Source organism: Thalassophryne amazonica, chromosome 21, assembly GCF_902500255.1.
Source record: "Thalassophryne amazonica chromosome 21, fThaAma1.1, whole genome shotgun sequence".
NCBI lineage: Eukaryota > Metazoa > Chordata > Actinopteri > Batrachoidiformes > Batrachoididae > Thalassophryne > Thalassophryne amazonica.
Genome location: NC_047123.1, coordinates 26,392,385 through 26,416,321, shown reverse-complemented (window position 1 = coordinate 26,416,321; position 23,937 = coordinate 26,392,385). Strand labels below are relative to the sequence as shown.

The 23,937-nt window shown below is 39.2% G+C and overlaps 1 protein-coding gene across 3 annotated transcripts in view; it reads right to left on the bottom strand.

Moving 5' to 3' along the window:
- Positions 1–23,937, bottom strand: part of nbas (NBAS subunit of NRZ tethering complex) — a 309,279-nt gene that overhangs the window by 122,602 nt on the left and 162,740 nt on the right. For all 3 annotated transcript variants that reach the window (XM_034161663.1, XM_034161660.1, XM_034161661.1), the window contains exons 40-41: positions 18,699–18,775; positions 16,515–16,652 (exon numbers count right to left, since the gene is read on the bottom strand). In XM_034161663.1, the coding sequence (XP_034017554.1) occupies positions 16,515–16,652; positions 18,699–18,775 (215 nt within the window). The remainder of the gene's footprint in view (positions 1–16,514; positions 16,653–18,698; positions 18,776–23,937) is intronic.

Sequence of the window (23,937 nt, the reverse complement as noted above, 5' to 3'; positions counted from 1 at the left end):
TCTACTGACACGTACATAAAGTAGAAATACATCCCTAGGATCAGTATATAACTAGCCCATGCTCTGCGTTCTCAGGCTAAAGGACAGCTATGTGTTTTGTGGGTAAAGAAGAAGTCAGCAGGTCACAGAATGTTCATACACCCTTTATGTGGAACAGTTTGCCCACTGAGACAAAACAGTGAAGAGTCTGTGAACCCAGATTAAACACTCCTTTCTTATGAATGACATAGACCTAGTTATGTTGAATCTTTTGACTCCTTCAGCTTCGGTGATTGCCATGATTGCCAGAATTTTACATAGTAATGTTGAAGAAATCAGTCCGACATAAGTCGTACTTAGTGATGCTTATCTCTGGATAACAGACCATGTAGCAAACAACAGTTTACAAGTTCTTCAGATAGGATGCCAGCCAATTTCACACTACATACCCAGCCAAGGCTAGCACCCCTTTACAGTGAGGTAGACTGAGACAATGGAGGTGATATATCTTGTCCAGGGACACAGACCGGAATCATAAAGAGGAACCAAGAGCCCAGGTCTATATAATAGTAGTCCAACTCCTATCCCAGTGACAAAGGTAAGTACCTTGCTACTATGATGTAGAATAAGTCCTACATAGGTCTTTAGGCACACTGATGTCAGTGCTCATCCCTGGATTCTGTAGCATGTAGTGAATGAGAGTCTATGGCACTCCCTGGATGTGATGCCAGTCCATTGCAAGTTACTTCTCCAGCCAACACCCAAGGCCAACACCCATTTACAGCTGGGAGAACTAAAACAATGCAGATACAGTGTTTTGGCCAATGACACAAGAAATCTGATTGGGAAAAGAACCCAGGTCAACATACTGGCAGTCCAGTTCATATCCCACTGAGCTTCCTGCTCCACACTGGACTGTAAGACAGGTTTATATCTGTCTATGCACCATTTGTGAGAAAATAAAAAGTAATATGAAGGGGGAAGAAAAAGAAAGTCTGCTAAAACTATGATGGACGGCTAACGTTTGAAGAACCGCAACGAAAAGAGCTTTCATGATGAAATACCACTTGCTGAGTGTGTGTGTCTCTCTCTCTCTCTCTCACACACACACATTTTGTCTTTTGTCTTTTTGCCTGCTTTCTGATTTTATCTCCATTCCCCGAATCTCTCGAATTACTGGAAAGGAGAAATTGAATGTATTTTAGGTTGTCACATCAACATTCTTAAATTCAGCATCAACACTTGTCTTCATGTTTCTATTCTTATTAAATTATGTGAGGATTTTATTTTGCATTTTATGAAAAAGGGTCTTATTTTTGGATTTTTGTTTTTTTAATGAAAGAAGAAATTTTAAACTGTGTATGAAGTGTAACTGTGGGAGGTTGTGTGTGATGTTACATGCCTGGGAGGAAGCCTTCAGCTATTCCGCTGCTGCCGGAAGCTTTTCTCACATTCACTTGCTTTCTATGTAAGATGTGTAAAAATATAGCAAAAACTACTTCTTCTTCAAATCTCTTCAGTTTCTTTCACAGCATCAGCACTGATTTCTCATGCTATGATTTCTCACTTCCAATCCTGCAGAAATCCAAATATAACGCATTGCTAAAATACCCTCGGCCATATGAGCATTATGTTCTTTCTATTTGACAGTTGTTTAATTGGTATCCCAGTGCAAAGTATATATATATATATATATATATATATATATATATATATATATATATATATATATATATATACACATTTATTATTTACATTAATAAGATCTTACTGTCTTACGTACAATTTGTACATGTTTAATGAAGCCCCTCTATCAATTAGTCAATCAGTCATAAGCAATATTTATGTTTTAACGGCATCTACAGGAGGGCGTGCGTGTGTGCATACATGAGTTTTGACAAGAGCAGAAGTTAGCTTTCAGTTAGCAGAACTTAGCGTGCATGCAGATGTCCACGAAATGTCTTGTAAATCACTCCAGAGGTGTTATCAGGTTCCAAAAACAGTGTTTTCAGTTTTACAAGTGTTTATTTCTCGCTAGCTTTTACATAATGCATGACAAAGAGGTTATATTTACACACAAACAAAACAGAGTTTGCAGCTAGCTAGATAACCCTGTGACGTCACCACTCTAATGTTCACAAAATGTCTTGTAAATCACTTCAGAGGTGTTATCAGGTTCCAAAAACAGCGTTTTCAGTTTTAGAAGTGTTTATTTCTCGCTATTGTTTACATAATGTATGACAAAGAGGTTATATTTACACACAAACAAAACAGAGTTTGCAGCCAGCTAGATAACCCTGTGACGTCACCACTCTAATGTTCACAAAATGTCTTGTAAATCACTTCAGAGGTGTTATCAGGTTCCAAAAACAGCGTTTTCAGTTTTAGAAGTATTTTTTCTCGCTATCGTTAACATAATGTATGACAAAGAGGTTATATTTACACAAAAATGAAACAGAGTTCGCAGTTAGCTTGACCAGCCTGTAATGTCACCACTCTAATGTCCACAAAATGTCTTGTAAATCACTTCAGAGGTGTTATCAGGTTTCAAAAACAGCATTTTCAGATTTAGAAGTGTTTATTTCTCGCTATCATTTACATAATGTATGACAAAGAGGTTATATTTACACAAAAATGAAACAGAGCTCGCAGCTAGCATGACCAGCCTGAAATGTCACCACTCTAATGCCCACAAAATGTCTTGTAAACCACTTCAGAGGTGTTATCAGGTTCCAAAAACAGCGTTTTCAGTTTTAGAAGTGTTTATTAATATATGACAAAGAGGTTATATTTACACACAAATGAAATGAAGTTTGCAGCTAAGTAGACCAGCCACTGACATCGCTCTACGCTGATTGGCCTTCACCCCCATCACTCAAAGTAAAAATAAAAAAAAAAGGAACAGAATTAAACAGAATGTGAATTTTTAACCTCTTAAAATACCTCTTAAATTAGGTCAAGGTTAGCCATCTTTGAACTTGTCCAAGGTCTGTGTCTCAAGAATGTTCCCTGTGAATTTGAACATTCTGGCAGTAACAGGACTGGAGTTATGGTGAGCACAGACAGACGGACAGACAGATGGACAGACGGCTGGGCGGACAGACACAAGGTTTTTGCAAGACCTGATGGCCATATTTGATGGCCTTGGGTAAAAATCAGTTTATGTAAGTTGATTTTAAGATGGCCATGAACTAAATCTTAATACCACAGTAAAATATTGGTATTAGCGTTGCAATTTCATGTGTACAAATATCAACTAGAAGAAGGTATCAAGTGTGTTCTGTGACTGCAAGATCAGGTGGTGACACTATGGGGCTGAGACATGGGCAGTGAAGGGAGTGCAGGAGAAGAAGATGGATATGGGAGAGATAATGCTGAGATGAATATGAAGGGTTACAAGCAGTGTTGTATAGTAACAAAGTAAAAATACTTCACTACTGTACTTAAGTACGTTTTGGGAGACTTTGTAATTTTTTTTTAATTCAGCTTACTTTCACTTTTACTTCACTACGTTTCCGACCTTAATTGCGCCATGCTGTTACTCGTTACAAAAACAAAAAATACGCACACACACACACACAAAAAGTCGCGTTTTCAGCCAGAGACACCACTGATTACTAGTCAGGCCGATTTGTCATGAGGCATGTCTGGTAGGCTTTTTTGCAGTTTCGCACTTGGGGGGTGTTTGTCATTGAAAATGATCATTTCTCTACATTGATTACAGACCTGCAGCTGGTCTGTAATCAACTTTTCTGCAGCGCGGCTTTGCTTTGAACCTTGAACCAATCGAAGCAGTGATTCGTAGGTCGAAGCAGTGCTTCGATCTACGATTCGTGGATTTTATTTCGTTTTATCCTCATTTTTTCCCGCTAAAACCCTAAAGAGCATATGTCTGTGAGTAATATTTAATATTTTTATGTTAAACCGACCTGTTATGGTCTTCAGAACCAGTTGATAGATGTATTTTATAACTTAAAAAACGGACCGATGCTAACATGTTAGCATGTCTATGGCGTTTTCAATGTTAAAGGTAGCATTAAGCTGTTCTCATCAGCAGGTTTGTGTTGATTTGTGTTCAGTGTCGTAAAAGAGTCAAATTGTAATTTTTAAATTTATTTTTATTCATATATTATTGCAACAACAATAATAGTCTACATAATAGACAATAATAGCCAATAATAATAGACTAATAATGTTACAATATAATTTTAGAGAAAGAGACAAAAAGAACCTAATGAAACAAAACACAACAGAAAAGATAAAACCATGTAACAATGAAAATAAATAAATACATATAGAAATAAATAACTGTTTCCTGTGAACACCCAGTGAGTAGCCTACTGTCGTTTAGGTTTTGAAACCTTGTTTCTGAAGTGTTTTTGTGTGATGTGCACAATTTTCAGTATTTTGACTAATACAGTCATTTACAAGCATTTAATCAAGTCATTTAATACCAGTCATTTACAAGCCTAGATAAACTTTGTAATATAAAAAAAAAAAAAAAAAATCAGTCCATTTTTGATTATTAACATTTACTTGGACTTTTACTTTCAATACTTGAGTACATTTAGTTGTACATTACTTGTCATACTTAAGTACAATAAATACTTTAAGACTTTTACTTGAGTAGCATTTCAATTGGTTACTTGAACTTCTACCAAAGTCATTTTTTAAATGGATATCTGTACTTTTACTTAAGTGTGATTTTCCGGTACTTTATACAACACTGGCTACAAGCTGGATAGAACAATAAATGTTAGAATGAGAGCTATCTAAGAAAGTGCAGGAAAGATGTAATAAATCATAGATTCAACACTGACAGTACCCGTCAAAGTGCTTTCTCCGTCATCCTCTCTGTGTGCTGTTCGGATCCCACTGAGGTGATAAAGGAACGGATGTGCCTTCCCTCAGAAGTGACTAAGCTGGAAATTATCTTAATTATCAGTATTTATGACATGCCTAACACTTATACAGTCGGTGGCCTCATTAACACTAATTCTGCAAGTGCTGTGTTGAGTGTGCGTATGCAATTAGGAAGAATGTGAGGGAGAGATAAACCCAGGACCAATTTTCGAGGTAATAATAGCTGCGTAAACAGGCCTGGCTTGCACAGTGGGCCATAACGCACCGTGAAGGGATCTGATCACAAACAAGATACAGTCGAGATGTAATAACGTAACGCATCCAATCAAAGGTATGGAGACTGCTTCATGTCAGCAATTCATTGGGAACTGTGATAGTGCATCCATCCATCTATACTTATCTCTGGGGCATGTGAATGGAGTACCTTTGCAAAACAGACATAAACCCAATGTAAAACAAGTGTAAACCCCAAGTAAGAAGGATTATTTATAGCTTTGGTGCAAATTAAGTTGAAATCCGACCACCAAACTGACAACTGGTAGATTAAATATATAGAAGCAACTGATATTATTTGTTTAATCCATCACAAAGGTGAAAAAGCTCACACATCCCCAGATTAGTCCTCAAAACCCCAAATAACCAGTTTGAAAAAATAAGGCAGAACCAGATTGGGCATAGTCACTGATACACAACGTTGCATTTCGGCGCTCTACACCAACTGGGAGGCTGTTAAACCATCATGATGATGCTACACTATGTTATAACGTAACATAATTTATATGGGCCCAATGTTTGTCGCTATTAACAACTAGTTTAAAATCGACAAGGTTTAAAATGTAGCAACTGGGGCAGTGTGATGCGAGATGAAATCAATATTCCATTCAATGGATCCTAGAGTTCTCCCAAGAAATTTCAAGTATGATGGTGCTGCACCTTTGGGGAGGGTGCGTGTAGGGGGTGCTAGCATTTCACCGCTTTTCAAATATAAATGTAGATCATTTGGGCCATACTAAAATACGAAATGGACGAAATGGGTACTGATAATCACGAAATGGGGGTAAAATGCAACAAAATGGAGCAGACTGAAAGACTGACTCCAAATAATTACTTTAATTGTTTAGCTTTTGTTTTTGTGAGATGCGCTTAGTACATGTAGTAGGGGTAGGTGCGCCATCTGGCATTCAAGAGATGAAACTTCAGTCAATGGGTCAGTCTGCTCCATTTCGCTACATTTAATCACTGTTTTATTATTATCAGTCCCATTTCGCTTAAAAATAATTGAATGAAAGTAATTAAATGAATCATATTTAATCATATTTGGAGTCAGGCTGCTCCATTTTGTTACGTTTTACCCCGTTTCGTTATTATCAGGCCCAGTTTCGCTCCATTTCACTTAAAAATAAAAGTAATTAAGTGAATCATATTTAATCATATTTGGAGTCAGTCTGGGTCAGTCTGCTCCATTTTGTTACGTTTTACCCCCGTTTCGTTATTATCAGTCCCATTTCGCTTAAAAAAATTCAATAAAAGTAATTAAGTGAATCATATTTAATCATATTTGGAGTCAGTCTGAGTCAGTCTGCTCCATTTCGTTACGTTTTACCCCCGTTTCGTTATTATCAGTCCCATTTCGCTCCATTTCGCTTAAAAAAATTCAATAAAAGTAATTAAGTGAATCATATTTAATCATATTTGGAGTCAGTCTGAGTCAGTCTGCTCCATTTCGTTACGTTTTACCCCCGTTTCGTTATTATCAGTCCCATTTCGCTCCATTTCGCTTAAAAAATTCAATAAAAGTAATTAAGTGAATCATATTTAATCATATTTGGAGTCAGTCTGAGTCAGTCTGCTCCATTTCATTACGTTTTACCCCCGTTTCGTTATTATCAGTCCCATTTCGCTCCATTTCGCTTAAAAAAATTCAATAAAAGTAATTAAGTGAATCATATTTAATCATATTTGGAGTCAGTCTGAGTCAGTCTGCTCCATTTTGTTACGTTTTACCCCCGTTTCGTTATTATCAGTCCCATTTCGCTTAAAAAAAATTCAATAAAAGTAATTAAGTGAATCATATTTAATCATATTTGGAGTCAGTCTGCTCCATTTCATTACGTTTTACCCCCGTTGCGGTATTATCAGTCCCCATTTCGCTCCATTTCGCTTAAAAAAATTCAATAAAAGTAATTAAGTGAATCATATTTAATCATATTTGGAGTCAGTCTGCTCCATTTCATTGCGTTTTACCCCCATTTCATTATCAGTCCCCATTTCGCTCCATTTCGCTTAAAATAATTTAATAAAAGTAATTAAGTGAATCATATTTAATCATATTTGGAGTCAGTCTGCTCCATTTCGTTACGTTTTACCCCCGTTTCGTTATTATCAGTCCCCATTTCGCTCCATTTCGCTTAAAAATAATTCAATAAAAGTAATTAAGTGAATCATATTTAATCATATTTGGAGTCAGTTTGGGTCAGTCTGCTCCATTTTGTTACTTTTTATCCTCATTTCGTGATTATTAGGCTTCATTACGCCCTATTTCGTATTTGAGTATAGCCGGATAATTTCATGCATCCTCAGCCTTATGTCTTATCTAAACTCCCAAACTAAACTAAACAGGAAAAAATCTTCAGGCCCAAGTTTTGCTTAGATGCACCAAGTACAGTTTTTGGCACACTGGATCACATGAAGACAAAACATAAAGGCTGCTAAGGCTTTGAGTCTTACAGCAATCTATACAGCCTATATATGAATTTCCCCATGAAAATGTTTTTTTTTTTTTTTTTTCCAGTGCTTTCAGAGATATTTCACCAATAAAAGCATTTTTTTAAGGCTCTGTAGATAATCAAACAATGGTACGCGAGTCTCACAAGATTTCACCCAACAGTGGCTCTGAGGAAAAGCGATGCCGAAACTGATGAATTCTGATGAAGTTAAGCAAATCACTGGGAAAAAAGGGTTAGAAACACCTTAATTTTAAAAATCAGTATAACGGCATTGATGGCCATTGTTCCATTCTTTGGCGAGGGCCTTAGAACCTGTCATCCGGAATAACCAGTCTATTCAAAAGGTCTGAAAGGGCGCTTTCTAGAGCAATTTGTTCTACTGGCCTCCCACCGGTAAAAAAGAAAAAACCTGCTACAACTTGTCGTCTCCAGCCAGGAAGTGATGAATTTCTGCAAAAGCCGTGCAAAGCGTCAGTCCGTAAAAGTACACTGCTTTTTTTCCGCTGTTAGGGAAATGCTTTTATTTTTGCTTCAATACCAATAAAAGTTAATATAAAATCCAGTTAATATAAACTCTGTGGTCCTTTTATAAAATCTACAAATAAATGAACATTCTAAACACATAAGAAAAGTATTTGTGCCTTTATCATGTAAGTAAAAGTGAACATGTTTGGTTTTTTCCCTCCCATGTCAGTATTTCAGTCGGCTTCTATTATAGAAATCACGTTGTAAAGAGACGTTCAGACAGATAAGCAGGATTTTATGCAACATAAGCACAAATATCTCATGGATATTGTGCGATTGAATACAACTAACACGTAAGTGCATGTTTTTGTGCACGCCATGTGTGCTGCTCGAGTGTGACTGATCAGTACTCGATGAGAGAACGGCTGGCTGCAAGCAAAGATAAATAGCCGAGTGAAAAATCTCATTTGTTTTTACTCGGCGCGTCTCCGTAGCGCGGCTGCACGGTCATGGCTCAAATTATGCTCAGGATTAGGATGCAATCATGCTTCCAAACATGCACACAAATGCATACAAGCATTGAAATGTCGCAGAGCTAAGGTAAGCGGATCTTAAAACCTACATAAAGACGCGCCATTGCCCAATATTTTGTAAACACTGACAGAAAAACAATTATGGTTAAGCAGCGCCTCAATTTTGCAAACGAGCGCTGTAGGCAGTAAAATAAAAACTTCCATTGTGAACAAGTGCAAATCAGCTCATTATGCCTTGGGGAATAATGGAAACCCAGCCTGTGTGTCACTGATCCTGTTTTTTTTGTCCTTCATGCTTGGGAGGTACAATCAAATGAAAAACAACAACTGAAGACCTTTAAAGTCAACATTAGGAAGAAACTCCAAAAGGAAGCAGGAAGTTGGACGATGTCGGATCAGACGCTGCTCCCCTTTGACATACGCTTCAAAAGCTAAATATCCACAACAATAGAGTAATTTACAATCATGCAAATACTAACAAGTGACTGTACAGTACTACTCCCATGTCTGTCACATCGACTATATCTATACTCGAAAACCGCACCATGACATCACCCACAGGTTTTCTGCTGTTCTCGATGTCGCCATCTTGGCAGTGATTAACTTCATCTAACTTCCAGCCAAGCCATAAATGGACAAAGAGGTGTCGCATGGGCAAGATTCAATTTCAATTTATTCAATTTATTTCATTTATATAGCGCTAAATCACAACAAAGCTGCTTCAAGGCGCTTCACACAAGTAAGGTCTAACCTTACCAACCCCTAGAGCAAGCACACAGGCGACAACAGTAAGGGGAAAAACTCCCTCTGATGATTTGAGGAAGAAACCTCAAGCAGACCAGACTCAAAGGGGTGACCCTCTGCTTAGGCCATGCTACTGACACAATTGAAATAAACAAATCATGCTGGTCTCCAGGATGGGAGGCTGGCTAGGGAGGGGGAAGACTGGCATGACAATGCAGCTCAAACACATCTCCATCTCAGAGTTATTAAACAAGCTAAAGCTAACAGGCTAAACGTGGTCTGGATACTTTTTTGGTGGTTTTTGTAACAGTTGGCTTGTTTGTGAGTTTAAAATTATGACCACGGAGTAACAGGGGAGCTAATGTCATGATACCTGGTAAAAGCACTAACAATCAAGTTACCATATTTTCCGGAGTATGAGTCGCACCTGTTAAAAAATACCTCTTGAAGAGGAAAAACCCATATATAAGTCACACTGGAGTATAAGTCACACCTTTTTCTGTATGTATAAATGAAATTTTGTGCATTGTTTTTAATTACTGGCATTTATTCATTTTTATTAGAGTTCATCTTGTGTAGTGCTTTGATTCCTGGAAAAGTCCAATATCAAAGTAATTATAGTTCTTCTTATTAACAACGAATGGGTGATATTTCAGTATATAAGATGCATCGGAGTATATAAGTCGCTTCCCAAACTATTAAAAACACTGTGACTTATACTTCATAAAATACAGCAAATAAAACTTCACTTGATGGAAATAATGAAGCACAGTACAATTAACCGCACAACAAGCCATGTTATCTCACAGCCCACAACAGCTAGCAGCCACTGCTAGTACTAGCCATTACTTAATGTGACCACGCCCATAATTATTAACAATTACGTACTTGGCTTAAAATAAACTGATGAGTTAACTGATGAGTTATAAAAGAGGTTTTCATGATTGGGAAAACTACGTAACTATACAGATGAAAGCTTTTTTAAGGTAACCAGGCTATAAACATGTTTATTTCAGCTCTAGAGTTGAGGATTTTAACATGGGGGTCAATGCTGAGTGACTCACTTCTAGAGCGAGCCTCAAGTGGCCATTCAAGGAACTGAACGATTTGCGATCGCTGAGTTTATTTCACTTGGCTGGACCTGAGGTTGGAGCTTGGTTTGTCAGCATAAATGTGCCTATATTCCCTGGGAAGCCTCACGTATAATGCTATGCATGGAAAGGATAGATTCGAGAAGCGCAAAGGCAAAGTGTTAATAAAATCGAACCAAACATAATATGAACTCATTAACAAAAACTTAAATTCGATGGCATATGTGTTGTATGACAACTTGCTTAAAATCTGAACAGAGGTTGGTTCTCCTGGCAGACAGATTCAACTCAAAGAATGTTATCTGTACTGTTAGCAAGCAGATTTAATTTAGGTTTAAAAAGATCGCTAACTTTCAGAGACGTCCAACCGTACGTACAGCTGATTGACTTCAGTGGCTTGAGTCTTCAGTGTTTTATTGCTTGGTGATGAAATTATGGCACAGTGGCTGGAGAATTGAAAGTGCGTGAGAGTTATTGAGTCACATTCTCACTGCTCTTCAAATGTGGAGTGGGAAACGTTCAGAGACAGCTCGACGCGCCGCAACAAACGCATAAATAATAAAAAAAAAAACTCCCCGTTACCCCAAAGTGAATCAAATACACCGACAGTCCAAAGTCACACATATGCTCCACATGAAGAACAACTTAAACACAATTAAACACAAGTACCAATCAGACGTCACACATATCTTATAGTAAATATCACACGCTGCACAATGTGTGTCTTAAAAAGATAAGAGAATACAAGAGGGATGGAGGAGGTGCGAGAGGAGTACACAAAGCGTGCAGAGTCGAGATAGTATTGTGGACAGAGGGTGTAAGATTCGACAACAGCGAGACAGACCTATAGGGAGCCGAGTGTCGAGGCAGCCAGACATTTAACAGCGCGCAGACGTACGAAAATAAACAACTGTCCGGCCAACAAAACAAGTCATTAAACAGAACTGACGGAAAACATATAAGGGAAGGAGAGAGGCAAAAGTAAGACGTATACCATATCCACACAAAAAAACAAAAAACAAAAAAAAAAACAAGCAGTCAGAAACCCCTTTTAGACGGGCACTGTAGTGAAGAAATATTCCCACTACTGTTCAAACAGCAATTGTCGGGGGGTGGCATTCGTAAATCAGATTGCAGTGCATGTTGTTACAGCATTTTTCCACCTCTGGTCCAAATAACATTCCTGGAAAGATTTGTGTCAATACAGCGCGCAATACTAAAGTGACGAGTGGAAAGACCAGGTTACTCAAATGGCTCTTGGGTTCTTTTTTTGTTGATGGCAGTACTGGACAGAGCAATCTGGACATGTCTGGTAACAGAGGTAGTCCAGCACTGACACTCACCGATTTGAGGAAAGTGGATAGCGTACTACCATGATTAAAAGCCCAGGCATTTATTTTTTTCAAAATCGTGCTCAGACACCGGATCTAAATGAGGCAGGGCATAATTCAAGGCCGTGATTATTAACATAATGGCGCTTGCTGCCTGAACAGTAATATGGTTTTAAGTTTCACACATATCCCTGGATGTGATGAACCAAACTGCTTTAGATCTCAGCCCTCTGCATGGCTGTAAACCATTCCTGTAGCCTGACGAGCACCTGCTAAACAACTGAGACCGCAAACGCTGTGATTTGCCACTTTTAAGTTTTCACTCCTTCCTCTCCTATAATATTTTAATAGTTTTTGCAGTGTGCACACTGATTACATTTCAATCATGGATCAAATAACATATAACAGATTTCGATTATAATGGACAAAATTCGCTGGTCCACCTGAATACATTATATGCAAGTTTTACAGTGCGCCCGCCAAATACATTTCAATCATGGATCAAATACATTTGGCAGCAAAGTCCACAAACATGACCATGAATTTGCGGGTCATTTGAGCATCTTCTTTTGACTCCGTGTTGGAAAGTTGTAGAGAAACAGCAGGTACCGTACCGTTGATTTGGAGGTTGATGACTGGAGCTCATTGAGGGACAAATTAATCCAGAAAAATCCATTGTTCCTGTGGCAAATTGCATAAAGATGCGACGGAGAACTTTAAAAGGGTCACGCCGACGTCAACGTCATTGCACATAGCTCATATCGTGTTGCACCGAATGGAACTGATCCATAATAAAAGCATAAGAAAAAAAGGAAGAAGTGAAAAGCACAGTAAAAGAGGTCACTTCCTTGTCACTAAAAATTGAGTAAAGGTAAGACAACAACAAAATAATAAGCACTCTCCCTTGTAAAACACTCAAGGGAAAAACTCAGCAGACATGACAGATAAAAACATAAATTAGTTAATAATGGAGGTACAGCGGCTGAAGTAGAGAGCAGAGAAAGTTAATGGACTTGAACTTCACTTGAGGCAGCAGGATGGCAGATGATTACTGACATTAGGATGCATGGATGTGTGTGCCGCGTTCAGGATAAACTTGTAATCGTGTGAGTTGAGCGTGCGCTGGGTTTTTCTACCACTGTGCACAACACTGACCTTGACTGTCAGCTTGGGCACACTTATGTACTTGTTTTGAAGTCCTTTTTTCTTGCCCACCGCACTTTTATTTCAACATTTTACTTCCCCTCCTTCCACCTACATGACAACCCACTCAAGGAAAAGGTCAGAGCCATTTCTCCTTTCCATCTCCACCAATTACCCCTCACACCCCCCGAAACTGCATCCTCCCCTCACTTATATATTTTGATTTCTGCTCCTATCTTGTCCACTCAAGGTTTTTTGCCCCTGCCTCACTTGGTAAAGATAAAAAGCAACATTACGACTTGCACAGACTCAGAAAATTACACCTAACAAATCATGTTGTCACAAAAATTACATTTGCTTTTTTGAGCGCTGTGGAAAGGAAACCATCATTTTCAGTAAAAACATACACACAAAACAGCAGCACACAGATACATTTCAGATTAATGATTAAAAAAATTGAGAAGTTGGTTATTATTTGTGAAAGCATACATAATTGTACTCATTTTCAATCTAGATAGTATTTTTAACTTTAGTCTTATAATCAGGGCCGTCTTGTATTCAGGTCAATATGATACTAATAATACCTGCATTACCCGCATTCTAAGGACTTGTGAAAGCATATGTAATTGTAGTCATTTTCAATCTGGATGGTATTATTCCGGTTAATACCATTACAATGATTTATTTTTTTTCCTTTGGAAATGACTCTCTTGACAAATTGACTTTAGTCTTATAATCAGGACCATCTTGTATTCAGGTCAATATGATATTAATAATACCTGCATTGCCCACATTCTAAGGACTTGTGAAAGCATATGTAATTGTAGTCATTTTCAATCTGGATGGTATTATTCCGGTTAATATCATTACAATGATTTTTCCATTGGAAATTACCCTCTTCACAAATTGACTTTAGTCTTATAATCAGGACCGTCTTGTATCCAGGTCAATATGATACTAATAATACCTGCATTACCCACATTCTAAGGACTTGTGAAAGCATATGTAATTGTAGTCATTTTCAATCTGGATGGTATTATTCCGGTTAATACCATTACAATGATTTATTTTTTTTCCTTTGGAAATGACTCTCTTGACAAATTGACTTTAGTCTTATAATCAGGACCATCTTGTATTCAGGTCAATATGATATTAATAATACCTGCATTGCCCACATTCTAAGGACTTGTGAAAGAATATGTAATTGTAGTCATTTTTAGTCTCGGTGGTATTTTTGCAGTTAATACCATTACAATGATTTTTTCCTTTGGAAATCACTCTCTTGACAGGTCAATATCATACTAATAATACCGACATTCTAAGGACTTGTCATCAACAACACCACAGAACAACAGAATGCATTAATAGTGACAGTCTGTTGACCTTTGGAAATACAAATAAGCATAATAGGGGAGATGATGGTCTAGTGGTTAAGTGTTAGGCTTGAGACCAGAGGATCCTTGGTTCAAATTCCAGACTGACCAGAAAATCACTAAGGGCCCTTGGGTAAGGTCCTTAATCCCCTAGTTGCTCCTGGTGTGTAGTGAGTACCTTGTGTGGCAGCATCCTGACATCGGGGTGAAAGTGAGGCATTATTGTAAACAGGGTTGGGAGGGTTACTTTAAAAATGTATTCCGATACAGTTACCAGTTACCTGTTGAAAAATGTAGTCATTAACGTAATCTAAGTACCATAATATTAAAGTAATGTAATTTGATTACTTTCAATTACTTCTGGATTACTCCAATATCAAATATGCTAATACAGACAAAAGAAACTAAATATAAATAGTCTTGACTACATAGTAAAGTTTATTAAGCAAAAATAAAACTTTCTTTACATGGCATACTCTATTTTACTTCACATTATGAATTAAGAGCGCCACAATATTGTTTTAAACACACTCAGTGTTCACCTGCTAAATTTTCAACAAAAAATGCCAAACAAATGAAGGATAATGAAAACTCAGGTGGTGTGCGGATGAATTTGTAATTAAAAGTGGCTTCCAGAACAATATACAAAACAACAACAAAAAAACGTCTACTACTTGTTCAGTAAATTCGCACTATGTTTAACATATCAGTCCACTTATTGAACTTTCAAAATATGAACAGCATAATGAAAAACATTAAGTAAATACTGTCAGTAAGGAGGCGTGATCGCCATTTTAATTCCGGGCAAGTTAGTGATTTGCGTACATAGAAGTTCAAGAAACAGGTGGAATATGCCGGAAAGCTGCGCATGTTGGCAAAGGCACAAACGGAGGAACAAGGGAGACAATCTTTCCTTACATAAGTAAGTGGTTTTGGTTCTTCTTGTCACTTTGTCTGTGATATTTGGATGATAAACAGCTGTATGTCTCCTGCCGTACCTGTGTCGCCCAATGACACAGACCATTAACTCTTCACTTATGTCTAGTTGATATATTCCAATGCTAGACCAATGTCTAGTTAAAATACTTGTCGTTAGTGATTAAAATTGTTTGACAAGACTGAGGATTTTTTTTAATTTGCACCTTAAAATAATGAGATGCCATGCGCCACTCAGAGTCACACCCACACATAGAGATGTGTACACACACCACTGACTTCATGAATGAAACTCGGTCAATCAAGGATTGTGTAAAAATATAATATGTATATAAATGTATTGTAATGGTTTTAGGAGCTGCGTTGAGCAGCAGCTTCAGGACGAACAGCGCAGATCCGTTTAACTTTCAACAGTAATATTTGGGAATGTGTGTGTGTCCGAGTAAGTTTAATACTTTCCTGACATAATTTATTGTAATTTAATTTTACTGGCTCAATATCCAGGTCAAAATGGCATTTTTGTAACAAGTATTTTGCGAGCATTTTTCTGAGTGTGTTCAGTCGCGGATCTCCATTGAAAATGCATTAACATCCGGGAACTTAGTAGAGAAGCTTGAATCTTCGACTGGACTGGGTTGCTTGACGTGAGGACGTTTCACTTCAAATCACAGAAGCTTCCTCAGCTAAAATTCTTGCTCTGGTAGTCTGACTTCTGTCTTGACTCTTGTGACAGAAGTCAGACTACCAGAGCAAGAATTTTAGCTGAGGAAGCTTCTGTGATTTGAAGCGAAACGTCCTCACGTCAAGCAACCCAGTCCAGCCAAAGATTCAAGCTTCTCTACTATGGAAACCACCTGGACAACTGAGAGCCTACACAGAAACATCTGGGAACTTCAATATTTTGCCGGTTAGGAGACGTCATGTCACTGTCCATGAAGGGACGTTTTCGTTTCAAAGAAAAAAAAATATTATATACAGATAATATCATAAAATGCATCAAAATTGTAATCCTGCGAAGTAATCCCCATTTTTACTAAATATACCTGTAATCTGAATATGTCTTTTTTTCTGTAACTGTAGCGGAATACAGTTACCTTTTTTTGTATCCTAATTACGCAACGCCGTTACATGTATTCCGTTACTCCCCAAGCCTGATTGTAAAGCGCTTTGAGCGCCTGATGCAGATGGAAAAGTGCTATATAAATGCAGTCCATTTACCATTTACCATAATAGATGAAGAATTTACAAATTAAGAGTTAGAAAAAATGCAATGCTGGCAGCAAGGACCCCCTGGCCATGCAAACTGCTGAACCCTAAAGCACAAATGTACCTGGTACAGAATGTGGTTCTTGTCCTTGAAGCAGGGTTTCAGGCGGGTGTGGATCTGCAGAGAGTAGTAGTAGGCGGCAAGCTGGAGCGACAGAGCAGAATGACACTGTTTCTCAAAACACCTGTTGGCATCCAACACCTGGAAGTGGACGTGGAAAAAGAAAAACAAAAATGAGAGAAAGAGACTGTCAGAGAGAGCATCTTAGATACTAATGAGCACAGTAGGTGTCATTGGGGGGAAAGTAATAATATTTTGTGTGCACAAATTAAAACACTGCTTCACAGGTTCCCTTTTCCATCTAATTTATGGCTGAGTGAATGAGCCACAGGAGATCGGTGGCTCGCACTAGAGGGAAAATGACAAATTATTCCAATCCATGCATTAGGAATTTGCGAGCGTGCATTGGTAATTTGTGTGCCCAAATGAATGCATCCCATTGACACCTGCCGACTTGTGTGAATTAGTCACTGCGCGAGTGGCAAGAGATTGCATCGTATATCAGATGTTAGAGATGCTCCAACAGTCCTGTCTGCATAAGTTTAAGCCCTGACAGGACTGAAAAGTTACTCAATTATTTATGTCAAGTGGCAGGAATGAAAACCTGCCACAGAAACAATCAACATTCATATTTTATATACACAGACCGAAAGATGGATGGACGACTGGACAGACAGACAGAAAATTCCCAATAGCCCCACTGCCTCAAGCTCAGACGTGTCCATGTGGTATATTAAATAAGCAAAACAAACACACTTTCTGTTGATCTGGTAAACCAACATCAGCCAATTTTTAACCCCATTATCCATATTAATATATGCCATTTTAATTTGGGAGCTCTCAAGATTTACTGTTTACTGCATTTACTATTTTTGAGTTATCTTGTTAAAAATGGCAAGGGATGGATTTATCCACTCACTCCATGATACAGGGTGCATACCTTGGTTTTGTGCCACAGAATTACATAAATTTGCTTTTGGTTTCACAGCACATTTTTCTCTGGAAAGGTTAACCGCACCTCGACTTCATGGACAATGCTGTGTTCTTTACGGAATCGACGGATACCCTGACTGCAAGAAGAAGCCGAGTGAGGAATGGGAATGTCTGGGTTTGCAATTTCCTCAATCAAGGCTAAAATCTGGGCAGTCAGTGGCTTCCTGGACTCGGCCATCAGAAGTTTATCTGTATGCAGTGGAAGTGTTGAACTTATCAACGTTCATTTATCTCAACAGTGACGTTTGTGTCTCTGGTTCCTCCGCCTGGGAAATTGAGAAACGTTTGGGAAGAGATGATGGAGTCATGAGGTCACTGGACAGAAGTGTTTGTTGATGCAGATATCTGCAGGAGAACAAAGGTCCAAGTCTTTGGGGTAACTGGAGCTTTCTGTCTTCCTGGATGGCGAACGGATGTCTTTAGTGCTATGTCTCCTTGGAGGATTCGTGGATACTGCTGGAAGGACTTTGTATCAAACAAGCCTCTTGGGTGGTGAGGAAGTATCAGCTACAGCAGCCAAGTGGTGTTTCTTTATGCATCATCCAGCATGCAGGTGTCCCAGTGTTGAGGATCCCCATGGCTACACAACCATAGGATTATCCATATTTCACCTAGCTGGTGTGACTCAGGGCATGCTACCAGGCCTGTCTTGTTGTTTGTGGTGCTCTACTTGCCCACCACTTTGGAAACTGCCTGATCAGACAGATTGTGTGACATCTACACCCACACACACATATAGAGACCAATCCCGCCCCATATCACCAATTCCCCCAACAATCTTCATTGGCAACAAGCTTCTCTCCCTGTGTCTTGCATGTTTGTTATACTAACTCTTAGATCTGTTCCTCTGACAGCTGGCGGGGACAGACCCGCGCAAAATGAATGAGCCATATTCAAAAAACAGGATGTGTAATGGCAGGAGGTAGAGGAGGTACAAGAGGTGAGGCAAATAAGCTTCAGAACGCGGGTCAGCGCTGATTGATCCAAGGTAGGCATGAAACTTTTTTTTTCCGACGGGCTGTATTTGACGTGCAATCTCATTGTTCTGCCGCCGCTTTGAGTTTGTCGGCCTGGTAACACAAACTGTCAAGCAGAAAAGCTCATCGGGAAACATGACAGATCAATAGAGCCGTGTTTCCACACTCTCGCTACAACACCGTCTCGCTTTTATCCAGCGAGAGTGAGTTCACCTACCTGAGGCAGGGCCAGTAAGTAGGACAGAGCCAGCATCATGTCCCTTGGAAACGCATCATTGGCCAGCTGCAGCAGAACTGGAGAGAATGGAGGAAAAGGAAGAGAAGAGACAAAAAAAGGAAACCAAAAGCAGTGAGGATTAACAACCAGCTCTCCTCCCTGGACCAGTCTCATCTTGTGTTTGTTGAATGTAGACGACAGAACCTGTCACGCTACACCTTTCTTTGTGCCAGAGAAAAAGAGGAAAGGTAAAAATAGAGGAAGACTAGAAGAAAGGTAAAAAAATTACTTCAAGTTCTGGAATTCTACACATCTTATCACAAAGTTATTGAATGTGTACATGTTTACATATGCTGTGTGTGTGTGTGGTTTGTTGCACAGAAATCATTCATTATTCAAAGAGTAAAGCACACACCCTCTTCTAATAAGTGCACTCTGCATGAGCCTAAACTTCACCTAAGTGCACTTTAAAGCTGAATCCCCTGAATGTTAAATAAAAGCCTGCATATCCATCGTCAGTGTGGACAGACGGCAGTCTCCCTATTATAATCAAATTATTCCGCGTGTGAACCGTAGGTTTGTTCTGGTGATCTGGCAGCTTGCAGCAAAGTCTTTCCAAAAAAAAAAAAAAAAAAAACCCTTTCCATGGGCAAACCGTGTTTCCAGTGCCCCAAAGGCTGATGGGATTTGGAGTGCAGACAGAGCTTGGGCAGCACTTTGCTTGGAGGCCGAACAAACACACACAGTGATGCAAGAATACACAATAACACCTAATGCAAATGCAAGTTGAATTAAGCTACTTGAATTTAATAAATAACAGCAACCAAACATTTTTTCCAGGTTTCATTTTGGAATAGGAAAATAAAAAAGGAGTTGGCTACTTTTGTGTGTGTATCCTTAACCCTCTGGGGTCTGAGGGCATTTTTTGGACAGTTCACTCGCCTGGCATAAATCAATCAATCAATCAACTTTTTTTTTATATAGCGCCAAATCACAACAAACAGTTGCCCCAAGGCGCTTTATATTGTAAGGCAAGGCCATACAATAATTATGAAAAACCCCAACGGTCAAAACGACCCCCTATGAGCAAGCACTTGGCTACAGTGGGAAGGAAAAACTCCCTTTTAACAGGAAGAAACCGCCAGCAGAAACAGGCTCAGGGAGGGGCAGTCTTCTGCTGAGACTGGTTGGGGCTGAGGGAAAGAACCAGGAAAAAGACATGCTGTGGAGGGGGGCAGAGATCGATCACTAATGATTAAATGCAGAGTGATGCATACAGAGCAAAAAGAAAAAGAAACAGTGCATCATGGGAACCCCCCCCACAGTCTACGTCTAAAGCAGCATAACCAAGGGATGGTCCAGGGTCACCTGATCCAGCCCTAACTATAAGCCTTAGCGAAAAGGAAAGTTTTAAGCCTAATCTTAAAAGTAGAGAGGGTATCTGTCTCCCTGATCTGAATTGGGAGCTGGTTCCACAGGAGAGGAGCCTGAAAGCTGAAGGCTCTGCCTCCCATTCTACTCTTACAAACCCTAGGAACTACAAGTAAGCCTGCAGTCTGAGAGCGAAGCGCTCTAATGGGGTAATATGGTACTACGAGGTCCCTAAGATAAGATGGGACCTGATTATTCAAAACCTTATAAGTAAGAAGAAGAATTTTAAATTCTATTCTAGAATTAACAGGAAGCCAATGAAGAGAGGCCAACACGGGTGAGATATGCTCTCTCCTGCTAGTCCCCGTCAGTACTCTAGCTGCAGCATTTTGAATTAACTGAAGGCTTTTTAGGGAACTTTTAGGACAACCTGATAATAATAAATTACAATAGTCCAGCCTAGAGGAAATAAATGCATGAATTAGTTTTTCAGCATCACTCTGAGACAAGACCTTTCTGACTTTAGAGATATTGCGTAAATGCAAAAAGGCAGTCCTACATATTTGTTTAATATGCGCTTTGAATGACATATCCTGATCAAAAATGACTCCAAGATTTCTCACAGTATTACTAGAGGTCAGGGAAATGCCATCCAGAGTAAAGATCTGGTTAGACACCATGCTTCTAAGATTTGTGGGGCCAAGTACAATAACTTCAGTTTTATCTGAGTTTAAAAGCAGAAAATTAGAGGTCATCCATGTCTTTATGTCTGTAAGACAATCCTGCAGTTTAGCTAATTGGTGTGTATCCTCTGGCTTCATGGATAGATAAAGCTGGGTATCATCTGCGTAACAATGAAAATTTAAGCAATACCGTCTAATAATACTGCCTAAGGGAAGCATGTATAAAGTGAATAAAATTGGTCCTAGCACAGAACCTTGTGGAACTCCATAATTAACTTTAGTCTGTGAAGAAGATTCCCCATTTACATGAACAAACTGTAATCTATTAGACAAATATGATTCAAATCACCGCAGCGCAGTGCCTTTAATACCTATGACATGCTCTAATCTCTGTAATAAAATTTTATGGTCAACAGTATCAAAAGCAGCACTGAGGTCCAACAGAACAAGCACAGAGATAAGTCCACTGTCCGAAGCCATAAGAAGATCATTTGTAACCTTCACTAATGCTGTTTCTGTACTATGATGAATTCTAAAACCTGACTGAAACTCTTCAAATAGACCATTCCTCTGCAGGTGATCAGTTAGCTGTTTTACAACTACCCTCTCAAGAATCTTTGAGAGAAAAGGAAGGTTGGAGATTGGGCTATAATTAGCTAAGATAGCTGGGTCAAGTGATGGCTTTTTAAGTAATGGTTTAATTACTGCCACCTTAAAAGCCTGTGGTACATAGCCAACTAACAAAGATAGATTGATCATATTTAAGATTGAAGCATTAAATAATGGTAGGACTTCCTTGAGCAGCCTGGCAGGAATGGGGTCTAATAAACATGTTGATGGTTTGGATGAAGTAACTAATGAAAATAACTCAGACAGAACAATCGGAGAGAAAGAGTCTAACCAAATACCGGCATCACTGAAAGCAGCCAAAGATAACGATACATCTTTGGGATGGTTATGAGTAATTTTTTCTCTAATAGTCAAAATTTTGTTAGCAAAGAAAGTCATGAAGTCATTACTAGTTAAAGTTAATGGAATACTCAGCTCAATAGAGCTCTGACTCTTTGTCAGCCTGGCTACAGTGCTGAAAAGAAACCTGGGGTTGTTCTTATTTTCTTCAATTAGTGATGAGTAGAAAGATGTCCTAGCTTTACGGAGGGCTTTTTTATAGAGCAACAAACTCTTTTTCCAGGCTAAGTGAAGATCTTCTAAATTAGTGAGACGCCATTTCCTCTCCAACTTACGGGTTATCTGCTTTAAGCTACGAGTTTGTGAGTTATACCACGGAGTCAGACACTTCTGATTTAAAGCTCTCTTTTTCAGAGGAGCTACAGCATCCAAAGTTGTCTTCAATGAGGATGTAAAACTATTGACGAGATACTCTAACTCCCTTACAGAGTTTAGGTAGCTACTCTGCTCTGTGTTGGTATATGACATTAGAGAACATAAAGAAGGAATCATATCCTTAAACCTAGTTACAGCGCTTTCTGAAAGACTTCTAGTGTAATGAAACTTATTCCCCACTGCAGGGTAGTCCATCAGGGTAAATGTAAATGTTATTAAAAAAATGATCAGACAGAAGGGAGTTTTCAGGGAATACTGTTAAGTCTTCTATTTCCATACCATAAGTCAGAACAAGATCTAAGATATGATTAAAGTGGTGGGTGGACTCATTTACTTTTTGAGCAAAGCCAATAGAGTCTAATAATAGATTAAATGCAGTGTTGAGGCTGTCATTCTCAGCATCTGTGTGGATGTTAAAATCGCCCACTATAATTATCTTGTCTGAGCTAAGCACTAAGTCAGACAAAAGGTCTGAAAATTCACAGAGAAACTCACAGTAACGACCAGGTGGACGATAGATAATAACAAATAAAACTGGTTTTTGGGACTTCCAATTTGGATGGACAAGACTAAGAGACAAGCTTTCAAATGAATTAAAGCTCTGTCTAGGTTTTTGATTAATTAATAAGCTGGAATGGAAGATTGCTGCTAATCCTCCACCCCGGCCCGTGCTACGAGCATTCTGACAGTTAGTGTGACTCGGGGGTGTTGACTCATTTAAACTAACATATTCATCCTGCTGTAACCAGGTTTCTGTTAGGCAGAATAAATCAATACGTTGATCAATTATTATATCATTTACCAACAGGGACTTAGAAGAGAGAGACCTAATGTTTAATAGACCACATTTAACTGTTTTAGTCTGTGGTGCAGTTGAAGGTGCTATATTATTTTTTCTTTTTGAATTTTTATGCTTAAATAGATTTTTGCTGGTTATTGGTGGTCTGGGAGCAGGCACCGTCTCTACGGGGATGGGGTAATGAGGGGATGGCAGGGGGAGAGAAGCTGCAGAGAGGTGTATAAGACCACAGCTCTGCCTCCTGGTCCCAATGCTGGACAGTCACAGTTTGGAGGATCCAAGAAAATTGGCCAGATTTCTAGAAATGAGAGCTGCTCCATCCAAAGTAGGATGGATGCCGTCTCTCCTAACAAGACCAGGTTTTCCCCAGAAGCTTTGCCAATTATCTATGAAGCCCACCTAATTTTTTGGACACCACTCAGACAACCAGCAATTCAAGGAGAACATGCGGCTAAACATGTCACTCCCGGTCTGATTGGGGAGGGGCCCAGAGAAAACAACAGAGTCCGACTGTTGGGAAGGTGTCGTAGCACGGACCCACAACAGGGGGCGCAAATGAACGGACAATGAGTAAGCCAAAAGGTAACAATTTAATGTTGTGATATTACACAACGAAACGTGTCTTAATTTCACAGTCAATAAACACCAGGTGAAGTGTGGGCAGGCTCGAAGATAGAAGATGCCCGACGAGAGAGAAAGCAGAAATATGATGTGTGAGTGTGAGTCCGCACACTCAGTAATCTATAGTCCAGATACCGTTAGGAGGGAGCACCTCCACCTCCAAATCACACACACTCGTGCAGCTCCTGTTTGTCCCTCTTCTGGGTCTTCACAGGAATGCGACTGCACACAGAACAAAGTTAGACAGCGTATTAGTCAGCAGAGAAATTACCTTGGTTCTGGTAGTCGATTTCTCGGCGGGGAGGTGGAGTTGCAGTCCGGCTTTTATGGTAGTGATGATAACGAGTGACAGCTGGTGCAGAGGATGAGTGACAGCTGTCACTTCTTCTGGGTCTGGCGCCCTCTCGTGCTTGGAGCCCGC